At 38.9% G+C, this 20,817-nt stretch overlaps 1 protein-coding gene across 7 annotated transcripts in view; it reads right to left on the reverse strand.

The window, feature by feature from the left end:
* DENND1A (DENN domain containing 1A) overlaps nucleotides 1-18,961 on the reverse strand; it is a 215,187-nt gene extending 196,226 nt beyond the window's left edge. For all 7 annotated transcript variants that reach the window (XM_075716203.1, XM_075716202.1, XM_075716201.1 and 4 more), the window contains exons 1-2: nucleotides 18,945-18,961; nucleotides 12,505-12,575 (exon numbers count right to left, since the gene is read on the reverse strand). In XM_075716203.1, the coding sequence (XP_075572318.1) occupies nucleotides 12,505-12,575; nucleotides 18,945-18,961 (88 nt within the window). The remainder of the gene's footprint in view (nucleotides 1-12,504; nucleotides 12,576-18,944) is intronic.
* Between the last annotated feature and the right edge of the window lie 1,856 nt (nucleotides 18,962-20,817).

Genomic DNA, 20,817 nt, shown 5'->3' on the forward strand with positions numbered 1-20,817 from the left:
ACTTTTAGTATTCTAACACTGTTTATAATACTGGTGCAAATACTGCCACCAATAAAGAAACAAACATTAAAAAGGTGTCCTTTAAGCTTCCCTTTAAGGCATCTACCATAATCGTATAATTTGCTCTGGACATCATTAAAATGTAAAGTTAATGAGGATTCAGCTGAAAACAGAAGAAATGTAACCTATTTTCAGGCAAAACTTCTAACACTGCAATCAGAGGGAAAACCTCTTTGATGTCTCTTTGTCTCTTCTCATTAATTTTCTTTTGGTTTTAAAAAAAACACAAAGGCTGTTTAAACTAAAAAATGCATAGAAGTTTAAACATGGTAATTATAGTCAAGCTGCAATGAGGTCATTAGGTTTTTAAAACTTTGAGATAAACAAAATTGAGATGTATGACTATTTTTAAAAAAATGTCAATACTCAATTTTAATTGTCCATGTGATACCCACTGTATTCTAAGGAGTTAGTCTAGATACAGAATTGCTTCAAGATGATATAGTGAAGGACCTAGTCCTGTATCCAGGGTAAAGCAAAGCAATCAAGAAATACATCAAAATGTAAAGCACTGTCATTACTGTATTACTGGATACCACATTTGGTATTTTTAAGTGCAACAAAGTATGCTTTTTGCAATCTCCATGCAAGAGAGATGGCAAATTGTGAGATTCTGCTACTTTTTACCTCTACAGTTCATTAAAGAATAAAATATTGAACAAGTTAAATAATTCTATTTACTCACTACACCTATTTTTGTTTATGAATACTGCTAAGGTACACACAAAGCTATAGACTTCTGTTTTAACATGCGAATTCTTTCCAGCAGAAAATACCTTTAAGAGCTATGTAATTACATAGTACTGATGGAATCGATGATGCACTGAAATGGTATGTATTTTTAGTGAATAATTTACAAGTAAATTTTCTCAAACCATAATCAAAGCAGTTTTTAACACTACTGTGTACAAAGGCAGATGATAGATTATCACAAACACAAGGAAGGCATTTAAGCCATTAAGTAAAAGCAACAAATATACAGGACAAACATAACATCTTTAGTGTAGAAGGACATTAATCACAATGAAGCAAAATAAACATATCTATAACATTTTTCCATGTGCAAATATCACCTCTAGATAAAATGGGATGAGATGAGACCAACGTATTAGTCTCTGGTAATTGTATGAATGCTAATGCATTTGTGGACATGGTTATAGCTTTAATAGAGAATTACTTACCCTACTGAATCTTTTTAACATGTTCAATAAACACCTCTTCAAATTAAACTGAGCAAATGATCAACAGGCAAGTATCAGATAAAAATCAGATATTATTTCAGGTGCAAGTGAAGAGCAACTTTAGAAAAAAATCTCATACTTAATGCAAAGGAAAGTTTTGGGGTTGTGTTTTGGTTTGGGTTTTTTTTTTTTTTTTTAAACTCTGCCATATTTTATTACAATTTGATCCTGCCCTTCACCACAGGCCAATTCTGTTCTACCATCTCTTCAACTGCCTATCGAAGAGACAGCATCAGCTATTTCCAGTCTGAGCTGTTCCTCATATCCTGGTATCTTTCCCTACTTGCTTGCACTGTCCCAGTGTCATATTCACAAAAAGATAAAGCACATGATTTAAGTAATGTTAAGTCAAATATGAAGCTTACAAATATGAAAAGTCAGAAGCCTGCTTCTACCGTCTACCTACACTGTGACACTTATTCAGCTATACTGTCTTCACATTTTAGCATTTGATTTGAGTCTGCATTAATTATTTTTGATAGGTGTTTTTCCACACAGTGATGATCCGGTTTTAGAATCGTTGGAACAGAAGATCTCAAGGATCTCAAAAGTATCTTACAGGTCAACTAGACATAAATGATGAGTAATTATTTACTTAAGAGATAAAACAATGTAAGAATCAATTCAAAAAAGGTAATGTTACCACTGCTTATATTCACAACTATGCAGTTTCAACGTAAATAACTCTTCAAAGGAACTAGATTCAGTTAATCCCAGGAGAATGCAGTGGGAGTTGTGAGTGTAATTCCCTTCACCACCATTTAAAATCCTAGCACAAATTCTAAGTGCGGAAATTCTTTTGGCTACAATATCCACGATACTGCTTTAAAAGTACTCGGTGTATGTACTGTAACAGTTGACGAAGTCTGGGGCAGAGCACACATTTTTGGCACAGTAAATAGAACCCCTCCGTTCTGCTCCGCATCTTTTAACTGTGGCGCTTTCCACCCAGATGATGATGTTCTACAGGGCACTTCTGCACCGTCTTGTATTACTTGACCATCTGTAGTATGCATCATTTGCTTTTACCAGCCAGTTCATCAAATTAGAAACCATTACCCTCCAAATAGCCAGTTATGGAAGAGTTCGGAAAAAAACCACAACCAACTTAAATATTGGGTGTTTTGAGGGGTTTTGTTTGTTTTCTTTTAAATCCCTAGGGAAGTACAAACAAACGAACTCTCCAGACTATAACGCGTTCCAGATAGCAGATGATCACTGCCAGTTGTTTGTTCCCACCCCTCCATCCAAGGTTATCATCCTTAATACTGCAGTTCAACTTCCCTGGTTTCTACCCCACTCTTCCATGAAATGAGTCCTATTAAAAAGTGTATCGGAAGCTGTTTCCATCTAAAAAAAAGACACAAAAATAACTCCTAAGAGACAATATCTATCAGCATCTGGAATTTTGACAAATGGTTTACCAAAACTTGGCAGCCCCAGCAGGGCCAAAAAACTCCTTACTCATCAGTCAGGATTCAGCAGCATTCCCTTAGCATTCCTTCTCCTGCCTCCAATGATGGAACCCAGTGGAGAGCAGGTGATACACTTTGTTCACAGATAATGAGTATGTTAGGATATTAACAGAACATAATACAGTTCTTTATGATTAAAATGCGTCTTAGCACTGTTATTCACAAACACTGCTACAGGGAAGCGTACCACACACCGGCCCGTCACGGTGAATCAGCATGCTACAGCATTTCGTGTAGAATACTGCAAGATCAGCTTTGTCTCTGGCAGCAGCACAAAAGCTGGGGTTTGGGATTTGGTTTGGTTTGGTTTTGGTTTTTTATAACCATTGCTGAAGTAAAACAGCAGTCTTTAATTAATTTTATACTTACTTGATAATAATTTAACCTCAAGTCATCTTTCTAACTCTATTTCAATCTTAAAAAAAAAAAAAACTGAACACAAAGAAACCCCACAAAACAAAAGCAACAAAAAAACACAAGAAAACCTGACAATTTCTCCTTTTGTTCATGACAAAAAAATATCACACCAAAGAGAAGCAGACCAGTACTGCCTCGGGCACTCTGATAGACCTCTTTTTGAATCAGAGTTTACACTCTCTTCTTGCAAGGAAGTACCCAAAACAAAAAGAACCAGTAACAAGATCTAGTTCATAGATCTGGTTCATCTTTTGCTTTACCACATTTGCTTTGCTTGCACATTAAACTTAAAGTAGTGCTCTGGGTGGAATTACTGACCTACTCATCAACAGCCTAAACAGGGACACAATTTCTAAACTCCGGTATTTCGATTGAAGACACTCATAGGAAGCATCAGTACAACTGTGGATGGACCAAACGTCAGAAATTTCTGGGATGGTGCTTACAGCATTAGGCAAAAAAAAACCCCAAAACTGCTATTCTTAATCTATGGGGAGTCTACTTTAAAGTCATTACTTCTTTGTTTCTTTTTCATCTGAATGACACTAATTAAAAGTTCTTTACAGAAATGTCTGTATCTAGATTAACATGATTGCAGACGCATTAAGCTTTAAGCAAAAGTTAACACTCATTAATGAGATTACCTGTTGTGATTAAATAAGGACAAACAAAAACAAACTACCTTGGAAAATTTTGTGACTGAGAATAAACTAAAGTTAAAATTACTCCCTTAAATAAAGTCAGACACACACACCCCCCTTTAACAACAACTTTTTGACTCTGTTCAAAGTACAACCTCTTTGCAGTTATTGGAATAACAGCCCTACTCTTAAAGGAGCACATTAACAGAGAGTTAATTGCAACAAGTGCTTCATCAAATTCTTAAATGCTTCAAATGCTGAAACATGAAATGTTTCAGTAGTATTCGGTATCTAAATTGAGTCTCTCAAGAACTCTTTAAAAAGAGCAACCACTCAAACTCCCTATAAATTCAAGGAAAACTGTAAGTACAGCTAGTGAATGAAAATAATTTGTTAAAATCACTAAAAAAAACTCCCTAAAAAAAGTTTCAGTTTAGCAGTTAATTTCAACCTGCAGTTAAAAAGGCACTAGCTGTCAGTCAGTTTTCTCACCCAACTCTATCATGAAAAGAAAAACTGACAGATCACAGGAGCTTGCCTTTGTAAACCAATTCGGGAACTTTCATGCTTCTTATTTGTTAGGTTAAAGGTTAAATTGCTGACCTCTGCCCTCCTGCTTAGCAGCCTTTCCCTTTTTCTGTAAAGCTTTATTTTGGGGCTGTATTTACATGGATTAGTCTCTTTTCACGCTAAGAAGGAATCTGTTCACAGCCAAAGCCTTAGTTCTGGTTGTACAAAAAGCAGTCACAATTATTCAGCAGCAGACAATGACCATATTGTGGATTTACAAAAAAACCACCTCAGCCATGGCAAGTTCTGTCCTTGCTGCACAAAACAATAGAAGAAAAATCTTATCAAGCATTCAAGAGAAAGCAAACAAAGCAGGCCCACTGTGAACTTGATGAAGATGTCAAGCTCCTTTAAAAAAATATAAATCAACAAAAGAGTTTAAAGTCTTGTGAGTGAGACTTTCTGTGCTGAATTTTCCTGTCTAGTTAAACAGTGCCAGTAGAAGCAATATAGTGCAGACTAGTAAATACTTGTGAAACAGAAAAGGCTGTAGACAGAAGTGGTTAAAGCATGAAGCAAAAAGGACAAACAGATCTCTTCCCAGAAAATAACGTATAGAAATGGAAGAACATTCAGTTCTACTTGATATTAACATTTGGGGGTTTTATTAAATCTAGTATCATCAGCTAAGAACACACCTAAAAAATGCGTTAGATTAAATTTATGATGACTTGCAATATGACAGATTCTAATTTTTTTCATAAAGTGAGTTTCTCTTCAAATTGAGTTATGTATTTCATTTATACTGTAAAAGTCAAACTGTGAACTGTCTTCAAACAAAACAGTTCAGACAGTGCTACTTATTTGATCTGGACACTGCAGTCCTAGTAAATTCTTTGTGAAAAAATCTTCCACTTTGTTTGTAATTAGAAGAAAAGCGATTAAATGGAAACAGAAAAACAAAGCAGCAGCTTAGGAGAAATTTGGTTACTTTTCCAGTCCTGCTTTAGGAAGTTAGGTGTAGCAACATAATACTGGACAGATGGGATAGGAAAACTTGTGATACCTGAATTACAGCACATGTTCAACAGAAAGCCCTTATTTAATGGAAAGAGACCTGAATTTTGCACTTCCTTTGTCATTCCTAAACCTTCAGTATTTTATTTATTTCTCAATAGGGAACAGGCAAACTTCAACCAACAAATGTTTTCACCTTAAAAAAAAAAAAAAAAAAGGTTGCTCTGAGAGGTATACGGGTAAAGTTTACAAACTTTTGAATGATTAACTCTTAACTTAATCCTACTCCAGTAACTTTGCTTATGTTCAAGAAAATACTTCATCTCTATGGGAGGTACTGCTCTATTACCTAAAATTAAAACATATGACAAAAAGCTAATGATAAGGAGTAGCAGTATGTCTGTTTTGCAGAGACAGAAACCTGCTAGTTCTCTCTACCTGTGAAAGTCCTATCATGGAAACCACAGTGACAACTGTAGAATAATTTTAGGGCCCAAGCACATCCTGACTTCTCCCAGTAGAGTTAAGGACTTCAATTAGTTTAAGATATAACATTTGTGATCTACTGGGAAGGGGGAGAGGGAGGGAAAGAGCTATTACAACACAAGGCTAGAACATGAAAAGTAAAGAAGGAAGTACTTAAACTACTCACAAGCTTCTAGTAGGAACAAGATTAGTAGTACATGCTACTCTCAGAGCCAATTCAAATGCAAATTTCATCCTTTCTCTCAAACAATGATAAACTCCCTCAGAGTTAATAGTTTCCTTCTAAGATTCATCTCCCTTTTCAACTTAGTGGTATGTTTTCGAGAAAAGAAAGAAGCACATGGCAAGTCTTACAGCAAGACCTTTTAAATTCTGTCATAAAAGAAGTAGTATAAACTACATTTCCTTTACTAATCCAGTGAACATTTGTTAAACCCTAACACACTTACACTTTGTCCATGCTATCGCATTTAAGCTTCTAACTTACCATGGGTTTTTTTAAAAAAAAAGAAAGAAATCCTTTAGTTGTACTAAACCATTTTAGCTTTTTCCTTGAACACACAGCAAGAATTTATGCTACACTCACAAAAAGATGAAAGATGAGGTCCTTGGAGAGAAAGGCCTTTTGGCACACTACATGGTAAAGCTATAGATTTGACACACTTTTATAATGTCTGCTTCGGCAAGAACACAAAAACCCCATACAAAAGCATGCTACGTCCTCCCAGACAGAGGTGTAAGGGGGGTGTCTTACTCTTGTGAGCTTTTACTTTCAAATGTTCATACTTTAGAGACTATTTTGATCGGTTACTTTAGAGTAACAAATTCTCTTTTTCTACATGAACAGTTTGACAGTTAGACTACAATTCTCCTCACAGCCCCATCTAACGAGAGGATCTTTGGCTGAGGTCCAGCAAGATCCTGAAACTTGTCACATCCTATTTCTGATGAATGATCTGCAGCAGTTTTAAGATCATAAAGTGCTTTGCAAATTAAAAGAAAGATTTCTTAAGCAGTTAGTATGCTTTCACTTTCTTTATATAGGTATTTAAACTAAAATTGCCAGTAGATTCCTTCTACTTCTGCATCTCAAAAAACCCCAAAAGTCTTTTAGCTGAGGTTTAAAAAAAAAAAAACAAACCACAGTTCTGATACACTTTACTTGCAAGCATACAATATGTCAACAGTATAAAACTGAATTTCTAGAAGTGCTTAAGCTAACTTAAGCAGTTATAATTTGTAAAAGAAACAATAGAAGTTCTTTGTAATTTACTACCTTAATTTCTGTAAGGTTTTACTATTACAAGATGCCATGACAAATACGCAAGCCCACCATTAGAAGGACTTCACAATCTCATAAAATGCATTTTCCCTTCCCTCATGTGAACTTTAAAAATAGGAAAAGAAATCCAGTAAAATAGTAGTATTTTATATATAGTGTCTATTTTGCTCTCAAATTATCCACTGCATGTAACGATTCCAATGAATGAGAGCAATCATGCACCAAAGACACAGACTTATCATCAAGACTTACTAAAATAAGTTAAAACCGTAATCTGTAGCTTCAGTTTATTTGCTTAGGAGTGTGCGATTTTATGAACACACACTGCCCTAACACCAGAGAACTTAGCATTTTCAGCTAAGATTTAAATGGGTACCCTTTTAGCTTCCTGAATTTGAAAAGCACCAGCTACATCAGTGATGAAACAAACAGCACAGACATCCTCTGCTGCAAAGATTTTGGTATCGCAGAGTATGAAAAGCACTGAAAACAAAGTTTGGTTTGAAACATTTTTCTTAAACTAGGGTGAACAGTAAAACATAAAGCCTTATGCTAAGAAAAACAATGGCAGACCTTAAAACTTGGATGTAGTATTCAGAAGTGCTGTAATAATTATTTTAGTGTCAGCTAAAACATACATCTACTCATTTCTCCCAAGTCCTACTTAACTACTTAAGTATCACAGCAGAAAGGCAAAACTAATGCAATTACGATGACGTCCAGAATATATTACTGGTATCTGCTGGGCAATAAGCTCTATTATTATTCCCCTCTATCTATGATTTTTGAGGCTATATTTTATTTAGTTCCTGAAGCAAGGTTACCTCGTATCAGTGAAACCTCTAAAATAATCATGATAAATCTAAAAACTTTTTGTTTGGCTGTATATTTTTAAAAGCAATAACACCTGGATTTAGTGAGGCAGATGGCCTCCTTAGATACGTGATAAGGAAAGCTAGAGATTCTCCTACTGTCAGAACTACCCAGCACTAAAATGCATAAAGGCACAGACACAAACCCCACACACAGGCCACAGAACATTAAAGCCTTATATGTGAATTGGAATTTGTCTTAGTAATCAAATTTTTTTAAGTCCTAACAATCTCTCTATTCACCTCGAATGGCTGAAATCCAAAGTTACCAGCCATACTTGCTGAAGAGTTGACTTGTTGTGCCCATCTGTACAGCACTAGCATCTTACTCCACCCCAATTACACCACTGCACAAAAGGCACCTCTTCCGACTGTTTAACCCAAGTCAGCCTATTAGCCAGGCTTCTGGATCAGCCTTGAACTGCACCTTTTCCTCTGAATCACAATCATTACCCAGTACTTACCCAATACTACAAAGGAAAGAATCAAAGTATTAACATTGTAAGTTTTAGTCAAGATTTTCCCTATAATAATATTCCATTTTTTAAATAAAACCATGACTATTTTTCCTGTCTTCCTGAAAGTAAGTGTGTGGGAGTTGGTGAGAAGCAGTAGACTTGCAAAGTTCCCATGCTTGACATACTTACACTTGACACACACAACACAGATTTCTCACTAGATAACTCCCATGTACTGTCACTGTAAAGATGCAGCCTCTGTTCTTTCTATTCTATTTCCCTGCCCTAGACTTTTGGTGAGAAGGCATCAACATTTTGTCAGAAGAGGGTATGGACAAGAGAACAATGCTATTTGATGAAACTGAAACGTAGAACACGAATAAATGCATCACTGAAGTATGAAGTGAAGAATTCTGAATTCCAGACAGCCCAAATAAAAAAAAAAAAGTAAAAAAAAAAAAAAAAGGAACAAAGTTAAGATAAAAGCAGTTTTGTATTTTCATTCAATTTTAGGAAGTCAAATGTTCTTTAAAAAAAAAAACCCAAACCACACACACTAACTCAATTAGTTAAGGGGAATTCCCAGCTTCCACGGAAATTACAATCATAAGGCAAAAAACTGGTTTGGTAATTGTCTTCTCTTAAGGAAATATCATCTTAATAACAAATATTCATCTTAATGTTGCTAGTCACAGCTGCAGCTATCTTGCTTCACAGTTCTCAAAACAAAGATACCACATTTACATAAAGTGACCCAGTAAGAAAAATCTGTAAGTCCCCAAATAAGATCTATGAATATAACAAAGAAAAGCACAAACACAGCTTTTGGATACAACTGAATGCTGGAATTGTATAACGTACCAAAGACTTCATGTGCCAGAAATATGCAAATCACCAGTGCTGAGCAGAGATGATCATTATTTCTAAACAATCTAGAGGGGAAAGGACAGAGAGACCACAGCTGAACTGATTCAGTGATCATTTCCTCTCTCAGTTCACACATTTCATTGCGGTTTGGCAGAGTTCTGCCTGGATTGGAATAAAACAGCATTTGCTTTTTCAACTTCTTTGGTTTCTAGGAAGTTTTCTTTTCATACCTTATTAAAAGTACAAAACATCCTCCAGATGTTCCTGAAGCTTACATTTCTAGGAATCAAATCTTAGGATCATAGGATAATTCAGGCTGGAAGGGACCTCGGGAGGTCTCTAGTCCAACCTCCTCTCAAAGAAGGGCCAGGTGCAAGGTCAGGCCAGGTTGTTCAAGCTCTGATTCAGTCAGGTCTTGAAAACCTCCAAGGATGGAGATTGCACAATCTCTCTGAGTGACTTGGTCCAATGCTTGACTGTCCTCATGGCAAACACATTCCCAGTGTTCAGTCAGAATGCCTCTTGATTCAGTCTATGCCATTGCCTCCTGTTCTCCTGCCATGCACCACTGTGAAGAGCCTGGATATCTCATCTTGATGAACTCCTCATAGGTATGGAAGGCTGCGATTCAGGTTCCCTGAAGTCTTCTCCAGGCTGAACAAGCCCAGCACTCTCAAACTCTCCTCACAGGGCAAGCGCTCTAGCTCGCTCGCCCTTGGTGGCCCTCCATTGAACTTGTTCCAGTTTACTGATGTCTTTCTTGGAGCCCAGAAGAGATTTTTTTCCTTCTGCAGTCAACTGTCTTGATAACTAAGAGGGAGCCTTCTGCATGATAGTCAATGGATAATGCCACTTTCATTCATTTCAAAAGTTATTAACCAAATAAACATTTAATGCAAGACTGTTAACAACTACATGAGCAATAAAGCTACTTGAATGTACAATAGTATGTCAGTAGTTAATAACCTAAGTCAGTATCTCCCATTTCAGCCAGATGAAAGTGAACTATGAAATATATTAAAGCTTTTAATTGCAGTTGATACTTAACAGTCACATGGAAAACATTCTTTGCTACACAAACTTTTGAATTAAACAAAATAGAGGCATGTTCTACCATCCCACAAGCTAGACAATCTCCCGCACTAGGATTGTTATAACTTTGGAGCAATTCGTTCTTCTCAAGACCATGTCAGAAGATTGATATAAGAATTAAGAGCATTGTAAGTGATCAATAGCACTATTATACTAGACACGAACTTCAAAAACAGTTGTCTTAGTTAATTTTGGGAACCATGGCACAGGAAGAAATAGTTTCTTAAACATGCCTGATAATTTGCTCCTTATACACCTTTTATACATTTTGCTTTTCTTAACAGTAACTGCTCCTTGCCATGTAACATACATTCCCTGACTGCAAAAAAAAAGTTCATTATATTCTTGGTCTCCAGCACAGAACAGCTAGCCAAGAAGTAGAAAAGACCACATGGAGGTCTCTAAGCCTATATTTCTAGAATGCTGATTTACCTGGGTGACAGCATAGCTGTTAAATACAGTTGACGCTGCGGAGAATCAAACAACAACTTTCATTTAGAACAGAAGGACAGAATATTTGGGGATACACAAATCTAAGACTTCTGAGAATAAAGGGCACCTCTTAATTATAAAAAATTGGTTGGGAAAAATCTTTTAAAAGACTGTTCAGAGAGAATTAATAACTTCAGAATACATGAGTTGTAAAAACAATTATTAAAACAAATTTTTTTACTCACTAAAAACAATGTCTGGAGATTTTGCACCTACAAGTGTATACAACAAACCTAAAAACAACTAAGTGAAACTCCCACAGAATCAGTTGGTTTATAGAACAAAATGTATACTAAATTCTCCAATTAAAAACCTGTAAAGTAGTTTCCATGCTTTTTAACCCACCTTCCCACAGCAGGGAATTAATCCCTCCAGGGGGATGCAAACAAACTTCAAAGAGAAGATTATACCCAGACACTAGTACTGTACAATGTAATGTTTATGGTCAAATTTGTTCAGATTTTCTGGCACTAGAATCCAGGTCAGATGTGCAGAAACAAAGACCAGTTATTAAAAGGGCTCCTGCAGTTACATCAAATAGTCGTGGTGGCATATAGCAGTAGGACAAGCCAAAACTGTATTCCAGTTACAACTCCTATGGAGGCTTTGGCAGTAAAGGAAAGAGTTGCAGCTATTTGACTTTTGCTGATTGTAACAAACAAATACAGATATAAAAGGAGATAAGTGGCTTTCCAGTCAATAAAATACAAAAATCCTTTCTATTGGTTCATTATACCATATATACAATACACACATGATCATTTCATAAAAGATAAAAGAAATATGATTAATCAACATATACTGAAGTAATAACTATTTAATTTTGACATCCCTCCTTTTCATAACATTCTAGAGACTGATCTCACAAAACAGTATCTTGAACTAAATTCTGGGGTTGCGAATTTTGACCTTTGCTTTTCCTGCTTATTTGATCAAGCTCCTCAGGTTTAGAAAAAAGTGCAATCAAAAATTCATAAATATATTTACATGTTGGTTTCAGCAGTTATGGGACTTCTCTAGCATAAACATAAGAATACTTGTCAAAAATAACATTATAGAAAAATATTTGTCTAATTATGGCTTGGTAACAATGTTTGGTAAAAACAGTTAACCAAATCATAAGCTGCATTCATGCCTTATTTCTAGATAAAATGACTTGATCAAAGGAAGAATTCTGGGAACAGATAAAAATAGTTCCCTAGACAAGGAAGAAAGAGGAAGTAAAACTCAACTCCACACAGGAAGTTTTAGAGTACTTTTTGTTTTAAAACTACCCATTCCTTATATGAGCAGAAAATACAAATCTGAAAATGCATTTACTTTTTCAACCTAATGAAGTAAGAGTTATTTCTATTTTAAAAGACAAAAAAGGCAAAACAGTCATGGAAATCAGAAAATTGCCCACAGTCAGGGACAGAGGCAAGAATTTCTCATTTTTAGTCCTAACTGTAAAAGATTCCGCAGAACCAGTGATTAGGAGATCTTTAAAAGCTAGAACAACATAATATTAAATATACTTCATTATCTCACAATACATGGTTCTTAAGAGTAGTTTTAGCCAATAAATAGGTAGAATTACAGTGCAAAACAGTACCTTTCCCAATGCAACCGATTCCTGAATAGGTTACTTCTGCATACACTTCAAAGGTAGTTTCCGGATTTTGCCTGAAAGAAAAAAAAAAAAAAAAAACTATTTAGCATGTTGGGAATTTTTTTTCAAGTGTGCTTTCAATTACTCAGGCAAAAAGGGTTCTAAGAATGCATATGTAATGATGACAACTTGATAAACTAGATTTCTTGGTTTACAGTCTCTGATGATTTCACATCAGATCTCACTGCCTTACTACTATGTAACAAGATATGACTGAAGCTCAGATGAGTTAGTATGAGCAGGGCATCTAACAAACTTCTACAGAGAAAAAAAAGAATCAAAACAATGGAAATCAAGCACACAGACCCTTTAACTCAATTCAATTGTTGTGACTAGTCTGCATTTCTAGATACTAAAATATCACAGGCCTATCATTCAGAATTTTGCCAGAAAAATAAAACCATGTCTTTTATATCACTTTTCAGAATGCTACTCCAATAGAGAAACAACACTTATTTCAGTTCTTGGCCACAACAGTAGTTTTGATTGCGTGTGCAATTTGCAAAAGCAAGTTCTTTTTATTTCACCTTTACTTTCAAATGAGAAAGTAAATCACCTATGTGATAAATACAGGGATTTTTTTCCAGGGGGGGTGGGGGTGAATCCTGAATACTCTTTTCTCTTCACCAAACTGAAAACAGTCACATTGTCCAACATGGGACAAACAACCCAGATTCACATTTTCATTATTGTGACCCCGAGTTCAACTTCATGACACCTATTTGCTCAGGAAAAAGAAAAAAAAAAAAAAAGAAGCTGCAATCAAGAGGATGCAAAGTCATTTTATGCAGACATTACTGGAAAACTTAAGAGGCTGTAGTATGGCTACATGTAGTATGGCTACTTAAGAGGCTGTAGAGGATGAAGACCTCTTTTAATACCTGTCAAAACATTTCTCTTTGTCAAAAAAAGGCCATGCTGAAGAATCTTACAAATACACAAGGTTTCACCTCATGAGACTCCAGAGTCTTAAATCCAGAAAGCTGCCAGATGCATGTGAAATAAGGAAATATGTGCAATAGTAAAAAATGATACCAAATTCACCTACAAAATGTAAGTGAAGCTTGAGGAAAGAGACTTATTCTGCTCCAGAGTTATAAATATAACAGTAATAAAAGTAAAAAGTTAATGATATAAGACTTAAAAAACCCCAAACATTTAGTGCCCATTTCCAGTTCTTACTAATGGAACTCCGTAAGTGAAGCTCTGGAATTACATGTCATCAGCAACATGTAAAGGCAGCAGGTGATTATATAAAGAAAGCATATTTTGAGTTAAATTCCTGACTCTAACAATTTTAGCCACTCCAAAATTTTTTATGAGATTAAAGAGAATCACATATTAGACTGTAATTGTTTACTTACTGAAATAAGGATTCTGTAAGTCTGAACATGTGACATTTTATTCTTAGACTTTCTGGTTAAAACCAAGAATCAAAATTGCATAATCACTGCCCTAAATTTATGGCCGCTTGTGCAGTGATAATATTGTCTCCTGTGTGTTAATGTAAACTATCTAACATTAGAAAATTGTTGAGGTATAATTAACTTGTGAATTTTGTTAGCTCCTTTACAGCTGAGGAGGAAAATAATGACAAAACCCATATATAAGTGCTCTAGAATTCCTACCTGAATAATAATTTAAAAAATGAAACTCATCTTACCCAGCACCTCAAACCAAACATCTAAACATGTCAAGGAGTTCAGCCTACTCTTCAGAGAATTTCTATTACTTTTAATCCTACTTTAACACCAAAAGGGATTAAACGAAACATTTCTAACCATGCCACAGGCCCACTCAGTGTAACTCAAGTGGCTCTAGGCCAAACCCCACACCTATTTAAATCGACAGAAAAGCTACCGTTGGTTTCAGTAGCACAGGATCACACACTACAGTTTTACAGAGCACCTCTCAGGAGCAACAATGGTTCACAATTCAATTAATGTTAATTTAATTTGCCACCAGTTCCCAACTGATCTGCCTTAAGTAGCCATTTTTCAGAAAACTACATTAGTAAGTTATGAGAAATCAAAAATCAACAAATCAACTATTTTTTTTCAGTATAAAAACAAACTTGCATAATTCTCTCTTCGCTACTTAAGAGTTGCTGCATATAATCTGCTTCAAATATTGAGATCCTGAGCTACATTCACGGTACAGGACAAGGATGAAACGATAACCACGTAACACCACAAATGTATATGTACACCTTTCATATATATTGCTGTGCAGCCTTATCTTACCCTCCTTGTTTATGTCTTTATTTTTAGCACCCTGTTTCCCTAATTAAAAGTTTATAAATTTTATAATATTTTTACAGCTAATGGATAAAATAACAAACACCTTTTTAGTATTATGTTAGAGTCTGTGTTCACATTTTTTAGTGAAAACACTGTATAACACAGCTGGCAAGAGCACATACTATATACCAAAACGTTCAGACAAAAAGACATCACATTTTGTATTTTAATATTCCATGACAAACGTCCACTTATTTCTACGAACAGTGAAATTAAAGTAGCTTTGCCAAGTCAGAAACTTAGTATTAAAGGCTGCATTCAACAAGCTAACACCTCAGTACGAGAATGAAGTCATTGTTGAATTCTGAATATTTTATGACTTTTCAGTGGAATTAAGGAAACAAGTCACTATGAGACTTCATACAGTTTGCAAATATAGCATAAACATGCATCATAATATGTATATTTTGCAATCCATGTTTATGACTGTTAAACTACCCTGCAGACATCTAATGCCACCTGTGCATTGTATTGAAACCTCAACCCACTGAAACGATCCGCAGCATTATAACCTTAAACACACACACACAGAGTTTTCTTTCCTCCCAGTAACACTTAAAGACCCGTGGCCAGTCATCAGGTGAACATACAGATGCAATAAAAAAAAAAAATATGTAGGACACATATGTACAAAAACACATAGTACCCCATTTATTTGATAACTGGATAACTTCAGAAGGAAATGCAATACCTTCTGGTAAATAGAAATTTAGGAAGGAGCTCTATGAGAAAAGAATGCTTTTGTGATAAATGCTAGTTGTATTAATTAGTTCAAATCTCTCTGATGTAGAAATAGCTTTAGTATCAAAGCAATCCATAAGAAATTCAGTTTTACATTGAAGTAATATAATATTTTAAATAAGGTATTTATGTACCTTTTACAATCAAAATTATTAGTTTTTACCAAACTGCAAGAGATTTGTGCAGAATAAAATTAAACAAAGTCCTTCTCCGAAGCTGTACGAATGGAAGTACATACCTTACATATCTAAAGTCTATTTCAATTCCGTCAGGAGCATTTTTTTCTACACATAGGACAATTTAATAGCATTTATGACAGAAAGTATCATTCTACTTAAAAATTGAAGCATAAGAGAGGAGCCTGACACTGTTTGATAATTAGTTGTCTTGTAACAAGACTTAGTTGCTCAACTCTTACAGAAAAAAATTATCAGCAGAAATCTGTAATTGCTAATTCAATTCAGAAATTACAGCTCAAACCCCGATTAATTTCCATATATTTAACTTTTTCTGCCTGGTATTCCCTAGGTAGGTAATACTACATTTCAGTATATAGCAAACTTTACATTAAATATCTGAAAGCATTCCCAGATTAATATTAGGGATCTCTTCTCTCACCACTGAAATACAACCACCACTGGAAAGGAACACGCCAAGTTTTTTTACGGTGCAGTGCAATTCTGTTGAACAGACTGGTATTATACATTATTTAAAAAAAAAAAATCCTTTCTCTCTTGTAATGTCTTGAGTACTGAAGGCCACCAAGAAGCAATAGCAGCCAGGTTAACTAGATTCCTATTTTACATTACCTCGCTGGCACAGAGTGCCTTGCCCGAACCATATGACATGCTCCAACATGAAGCTTAACCCAACAGCGTAACCCAATACTCAATTTACCTTTTTTTTTTTGCCTGCAGCTATACACAAGCCAAAAGCTTACAGGATTGCTGGCAACTTCTTGATTTCTTTCACTTCAGTCTGATGCAGCTACTGATAATTTTCTCTAAGCAATCTTTCACTCATTACTATACATCCATCCATCAAAAACATAACTGACACATATGTCCAGGTTTCATGCAGAGTATATCACAGTGTGTGCAAGTGATCATGTGCCAAGGAGTTTAATATCCCTCATAATTATCCATCTACAGCAAGAAGCAAGAGATCTGACTACTGGATTTTTACTATGGCTCCAACGCATATTGGCAAGACCACTAAAGGAGGCACGGCTCAGTATACCCAATTATAAAATAGTTTTCTCATTCATGCTCCCACCTGCCACAGTAAGGGAGCTACTTACCAACCTGAAAATCTTTGCCGGATTAAACGTCCAGCTCAGAAGAGCAGACCAGAAAAGCCTCTTACTCAGATAGGCTCTCTCATTCTTTAGATATTTCAAGATTGTTTTGAAATTCTGTCCCTACTCTACTTTGGCACAGTGTTCTGTCCGAAGTGGAAAAGAGCAATTTATTAATTGTTGCTCAAGGCAAAGTTGCTTAATCACACAATGGACAAAATGCTTGTTCACAAAGTCCAAGGGGAATGAAAAGTAATGCTGATATGGTGTTATCACCTGTGTTTTCCTGCTGACAGAGAGAGACATGTTCACGCTGAAAGACTTTGCACAGAAAAGGTCCTAAAGTCCATTGGCTGTAATAAATACTTCTATCTGCTACATCTCCTCACCAATACCGCTGCGGCTTCCAGCTGAAGAGCCTCATCTGAGTGAATGTAATCCATTCACATTCAGCAAAGTGTATGCAAAGGTCAAATTAGCAATCAAAAACCCACAGATGGTAAACACAGCTTGTGGATTTAGTACGTACACAAAAGAAACTACATTTTAAGTGGGCATCGGCCTTTTAATAGATTTAAGATAAGGTCATCATAAGAAGTCCTTTCAGATCATAATCTTGAAGTGACCCAAGCAAGGGTGACCACTGCAAAGGTGCAAGTTACAGGTATAGCCTGCTCTGCTGTCAAAATAGTAACAATTTTAGATTCTACCAGTATTTGAACGTAAGCTAAGAGTTTAACTAGCTTCTCAGACCTTGATTTCTTTGTAGCAACACCTGAGAACCCATATGCCAAAAAAGTGCAAAAATTATTCCCACATTATCTCCCAAAGAGGAAGGCTGCTTTCTGGAACCAAGCAATCACTTCAGTGCTATCATTACAAGCACTCATTATCCACTTACGTTTTCCTAAAACACCTAAAACACATTTGTGTCTATCCAGCCTACGGGCTTGGGAACATGAAGATGTGTCATCACACTAAGGACACTACAAACTACGTCTCCTCCGGTCTCATATTCAAGTTCAACAAAAGAGGTGAAAAGTTAAAGCCCTGTGTAATCTTGAAGAACACTGTGTTCAAGAAGGAAAAGCAATTGCTCAGCAGCACCTACTGAAAATGCTGAATAAAATACAATCTCACTGGATCTCCCCACTCCATCACACCTTTCATGCACAAAGATGTCAGCACTCCCTGCTTGCTGACAGCTTTATTACACCTCCACCTGTCTCAGAGGAACTGAATTTGCCCGGAATGGCATATGAATGAACTGAGATCTTTAATGTGACAATACCAAACATACCAACAGGGCTTACCAATAAATCAACCCCCAGTTTTATGAAAATTAAAAAAATACCGAGGGCATGGCGCTGCGGGCCCAACACATTAATCACCTGCACCACTCTTCTCCTTCTCCCAAATCCCCTCGCTAGCGCACTTTCAAGACATCGTAGCTAGACTATCCATCTTCCCTTTAGCACGCCCCAGCCCAGGCAAGGAGGCTTGGAACTCTCTCGACCCCACCACAGCCCCAAAGCGCTGGGCGTCTCCGCTGCTGGCGATGAAGACCTTCCCGTTCCAGCAGCCCCGGCCCTCCCTGAGGCCTGCGCCGCCAAAACTCCAACTGCCCTCACAGCCCGGCCCCGTGCGCTACGCAGGGCTGAAGCGAGGGAGGAGGAGGGCAGGCAGCAGGCCAGGCGTGGGCTGCAGCGCGGGAAGCGGCGCTCCCCGCCCCTCCTCAGGGCAGCGGGGCCGGGGGGAGCTCCCCGCCGCGGGGTCCCGCCGCTGAGTTGGGGTTGGAGGGCACGGGGCCCTCTGCCATGCCGCCGCCTCCCTCCCCGGCCCGCTGGGCGGGGGGCACTCGCCCCCGGCCTTCTCCCCCTCCTCCTCGCCCTACCCCGAGGCCTGCAGGCTCGGCCGGGGTCTCGCCCGCGCGGCCGCCCAGGGAGCTGGGAGGAGGGCGGGGAAGTCCCCTTCTCGCTCTCCAGAGCCCTCCCGCTTCCCTGAGGGCCTGCGAGCGGGGCTGGAGCGCTCCGGGGGGCACTCACTTGATCCTGGATCCCATGGTCTCTGGGGGGCCGCATAGGCCCGGGCCAGAGAGAGCCAAGGGGGGGGGCCGGGGCTCGGTGGGCTGCGCTCTCTCCGCCGCTCGCCCCCTCACTCCATCCCGGCCAGCGCCGCCGTCGCCACCGCCGAGTCACGGCGCGGCGCGAAGGCTGCCGGGAGCTGTAGTGCGGCGGGGCCGCGGAGGCGGCGGCGCGGGCGGGGCGGCGGCTTCCCCTCAGGGCGCCTCAGGCGGGCTCCGCCGGCGGGGCGGCCGCTCCCCCCGCTCCCCCCCGCTCCCCCCCGCTCCCTCCCGCTCCCCCCGAGCCGGGGGGCAGGGAGGGCGCTGAGCGGGCCGCTCGGCTCCGGCGGCCGGCCGTGGAGGAGGGCTGCCTCCCTGCCCGCCTTGCGGCCTGACAGTGGGCGGCGGGCCCTCAGGCACCCCCCCGGCCAGGGCCAAAACGCGCCGCGGGCCTGACCCGGAGCCCCTGGCGCTCCCGTGCGGGCTGATAGCCAGAGGAGACGAGGACCAGCAGTGTCCGCCCTGGAAAGCCCTGTGAGGAGGTGAGCCATCCCCACGGGGACAGCGCCCGGCGTGGCAAGAAACAGCCCGGAGTCCCGGGCAGAAATAGGTGCCCGGTGCCTAGGGACGGCAGAAGTCACAGGAAAAAAAACCCAAAAAGGCAGAGAGAAGGGCTGTGAGCTGGCACGCCCTCAGAGCTATGATAGAACATTTACATTCTATGATTCCATGAACATTTTGCACTGTTGGTGACAGAAACCAAAGCGGCTGAAAAGGCAATAAAGGATGGCTAGAAAGAATTACAAGCCCAAGTAAGGTCATAAAGGGGACTGGAGACTTCTCAAAAAGAAGTGAAGGAGAGATGAAACGCAGCCCGCTGAAAACAAAGCTTACGTTGACTCAAACATTGCAGTAAGACAGATTTTGAAACGTGCCCTATTGGAGTTGGCAGACAGGATCAAACAGGTACCCAACAATTTTATTAGACATGTTTTACAGGAAGTTTTCAGGAAGGTTTGGGCAAATTCTAGCGTAACTTAACAATTTCTAACTTTCTAGAGTTGGAGGTGATCTGCAGTGAGGGATAAAAAATGGAAATTTGGCTTAAAAAGACCTCTAAACTGCAGATCACTGTGGAAGCCAACTGCTTGGTTGAAGAATCTAGTCAGCTAGAAGGATGGGAGAGAGAGAATAGATACTGCACTTTTATATCCCATTTGCTCCCCAGAGAGTAGGAGAAGTCATACCATCCTCATTCAAGTAATAAATACAAAATACGGTAAACATTTATGCAGAAAGTCCTGGAAGATTTCTTTGCGGTTATAGTAAGTCAACGAACTGTTTGGGCAGATGAGAAGGAGTGTTTCTAGCACTAATTTGAGTACTTGAGATGAAGTACCCCCACCACAGGCTTCCACCCACAGCCTCTGCCGCAGGAGCCGTGTGTAAGCTCAGGCCTCAGCATTCAGTCACGGCTTGAGCTGTGGGGTAGGTATACCTGTACCCAGTCCTGATCCTGAATTATTGTTTGGATTTCCGGGATTGCCCGTTATCTTGGTTTTGGCTGATGGCCGCTGGACTGTGTGAGGATCTGCTGCTGTCAGCAGCCCTGCTCTGCTTGCCCAGCTCCGGTCTGTGGGGCTGTGCCTGGCCCCTGAGGACGCTGCCCAGCCTGCGCCGTGGTCACCCTCAGCTCCTGACTAGCCTTCTTTAGGGTGCAGGTGGCCTTTGCTGCTGCCTGACATGCATTGTGTAAAGGTGATCTGTATCGGTGTTCCCTGTCTCATACAGAAATACCCGTATCGATATACAGTAGCTTTTTAAGCAGAATTACTCTGTTCAGACCAGGGATATTC

Source organism: Pelecanus crispus, chromosome 9 (assembly GCF_030463565.1).
Source record: "Pelecanus crispus isolate bPelCri1 chromosome 9, bPelCri1.pri, whole genome shotgun sequence".
Classification (NCBI taxonomy): domain Eukaryota; kingdom Metazoa; phylum Chordata; class Aves; order Pelecaniformes; family Pelecanidae; genus Pelecanus; species Pelecanus crispus.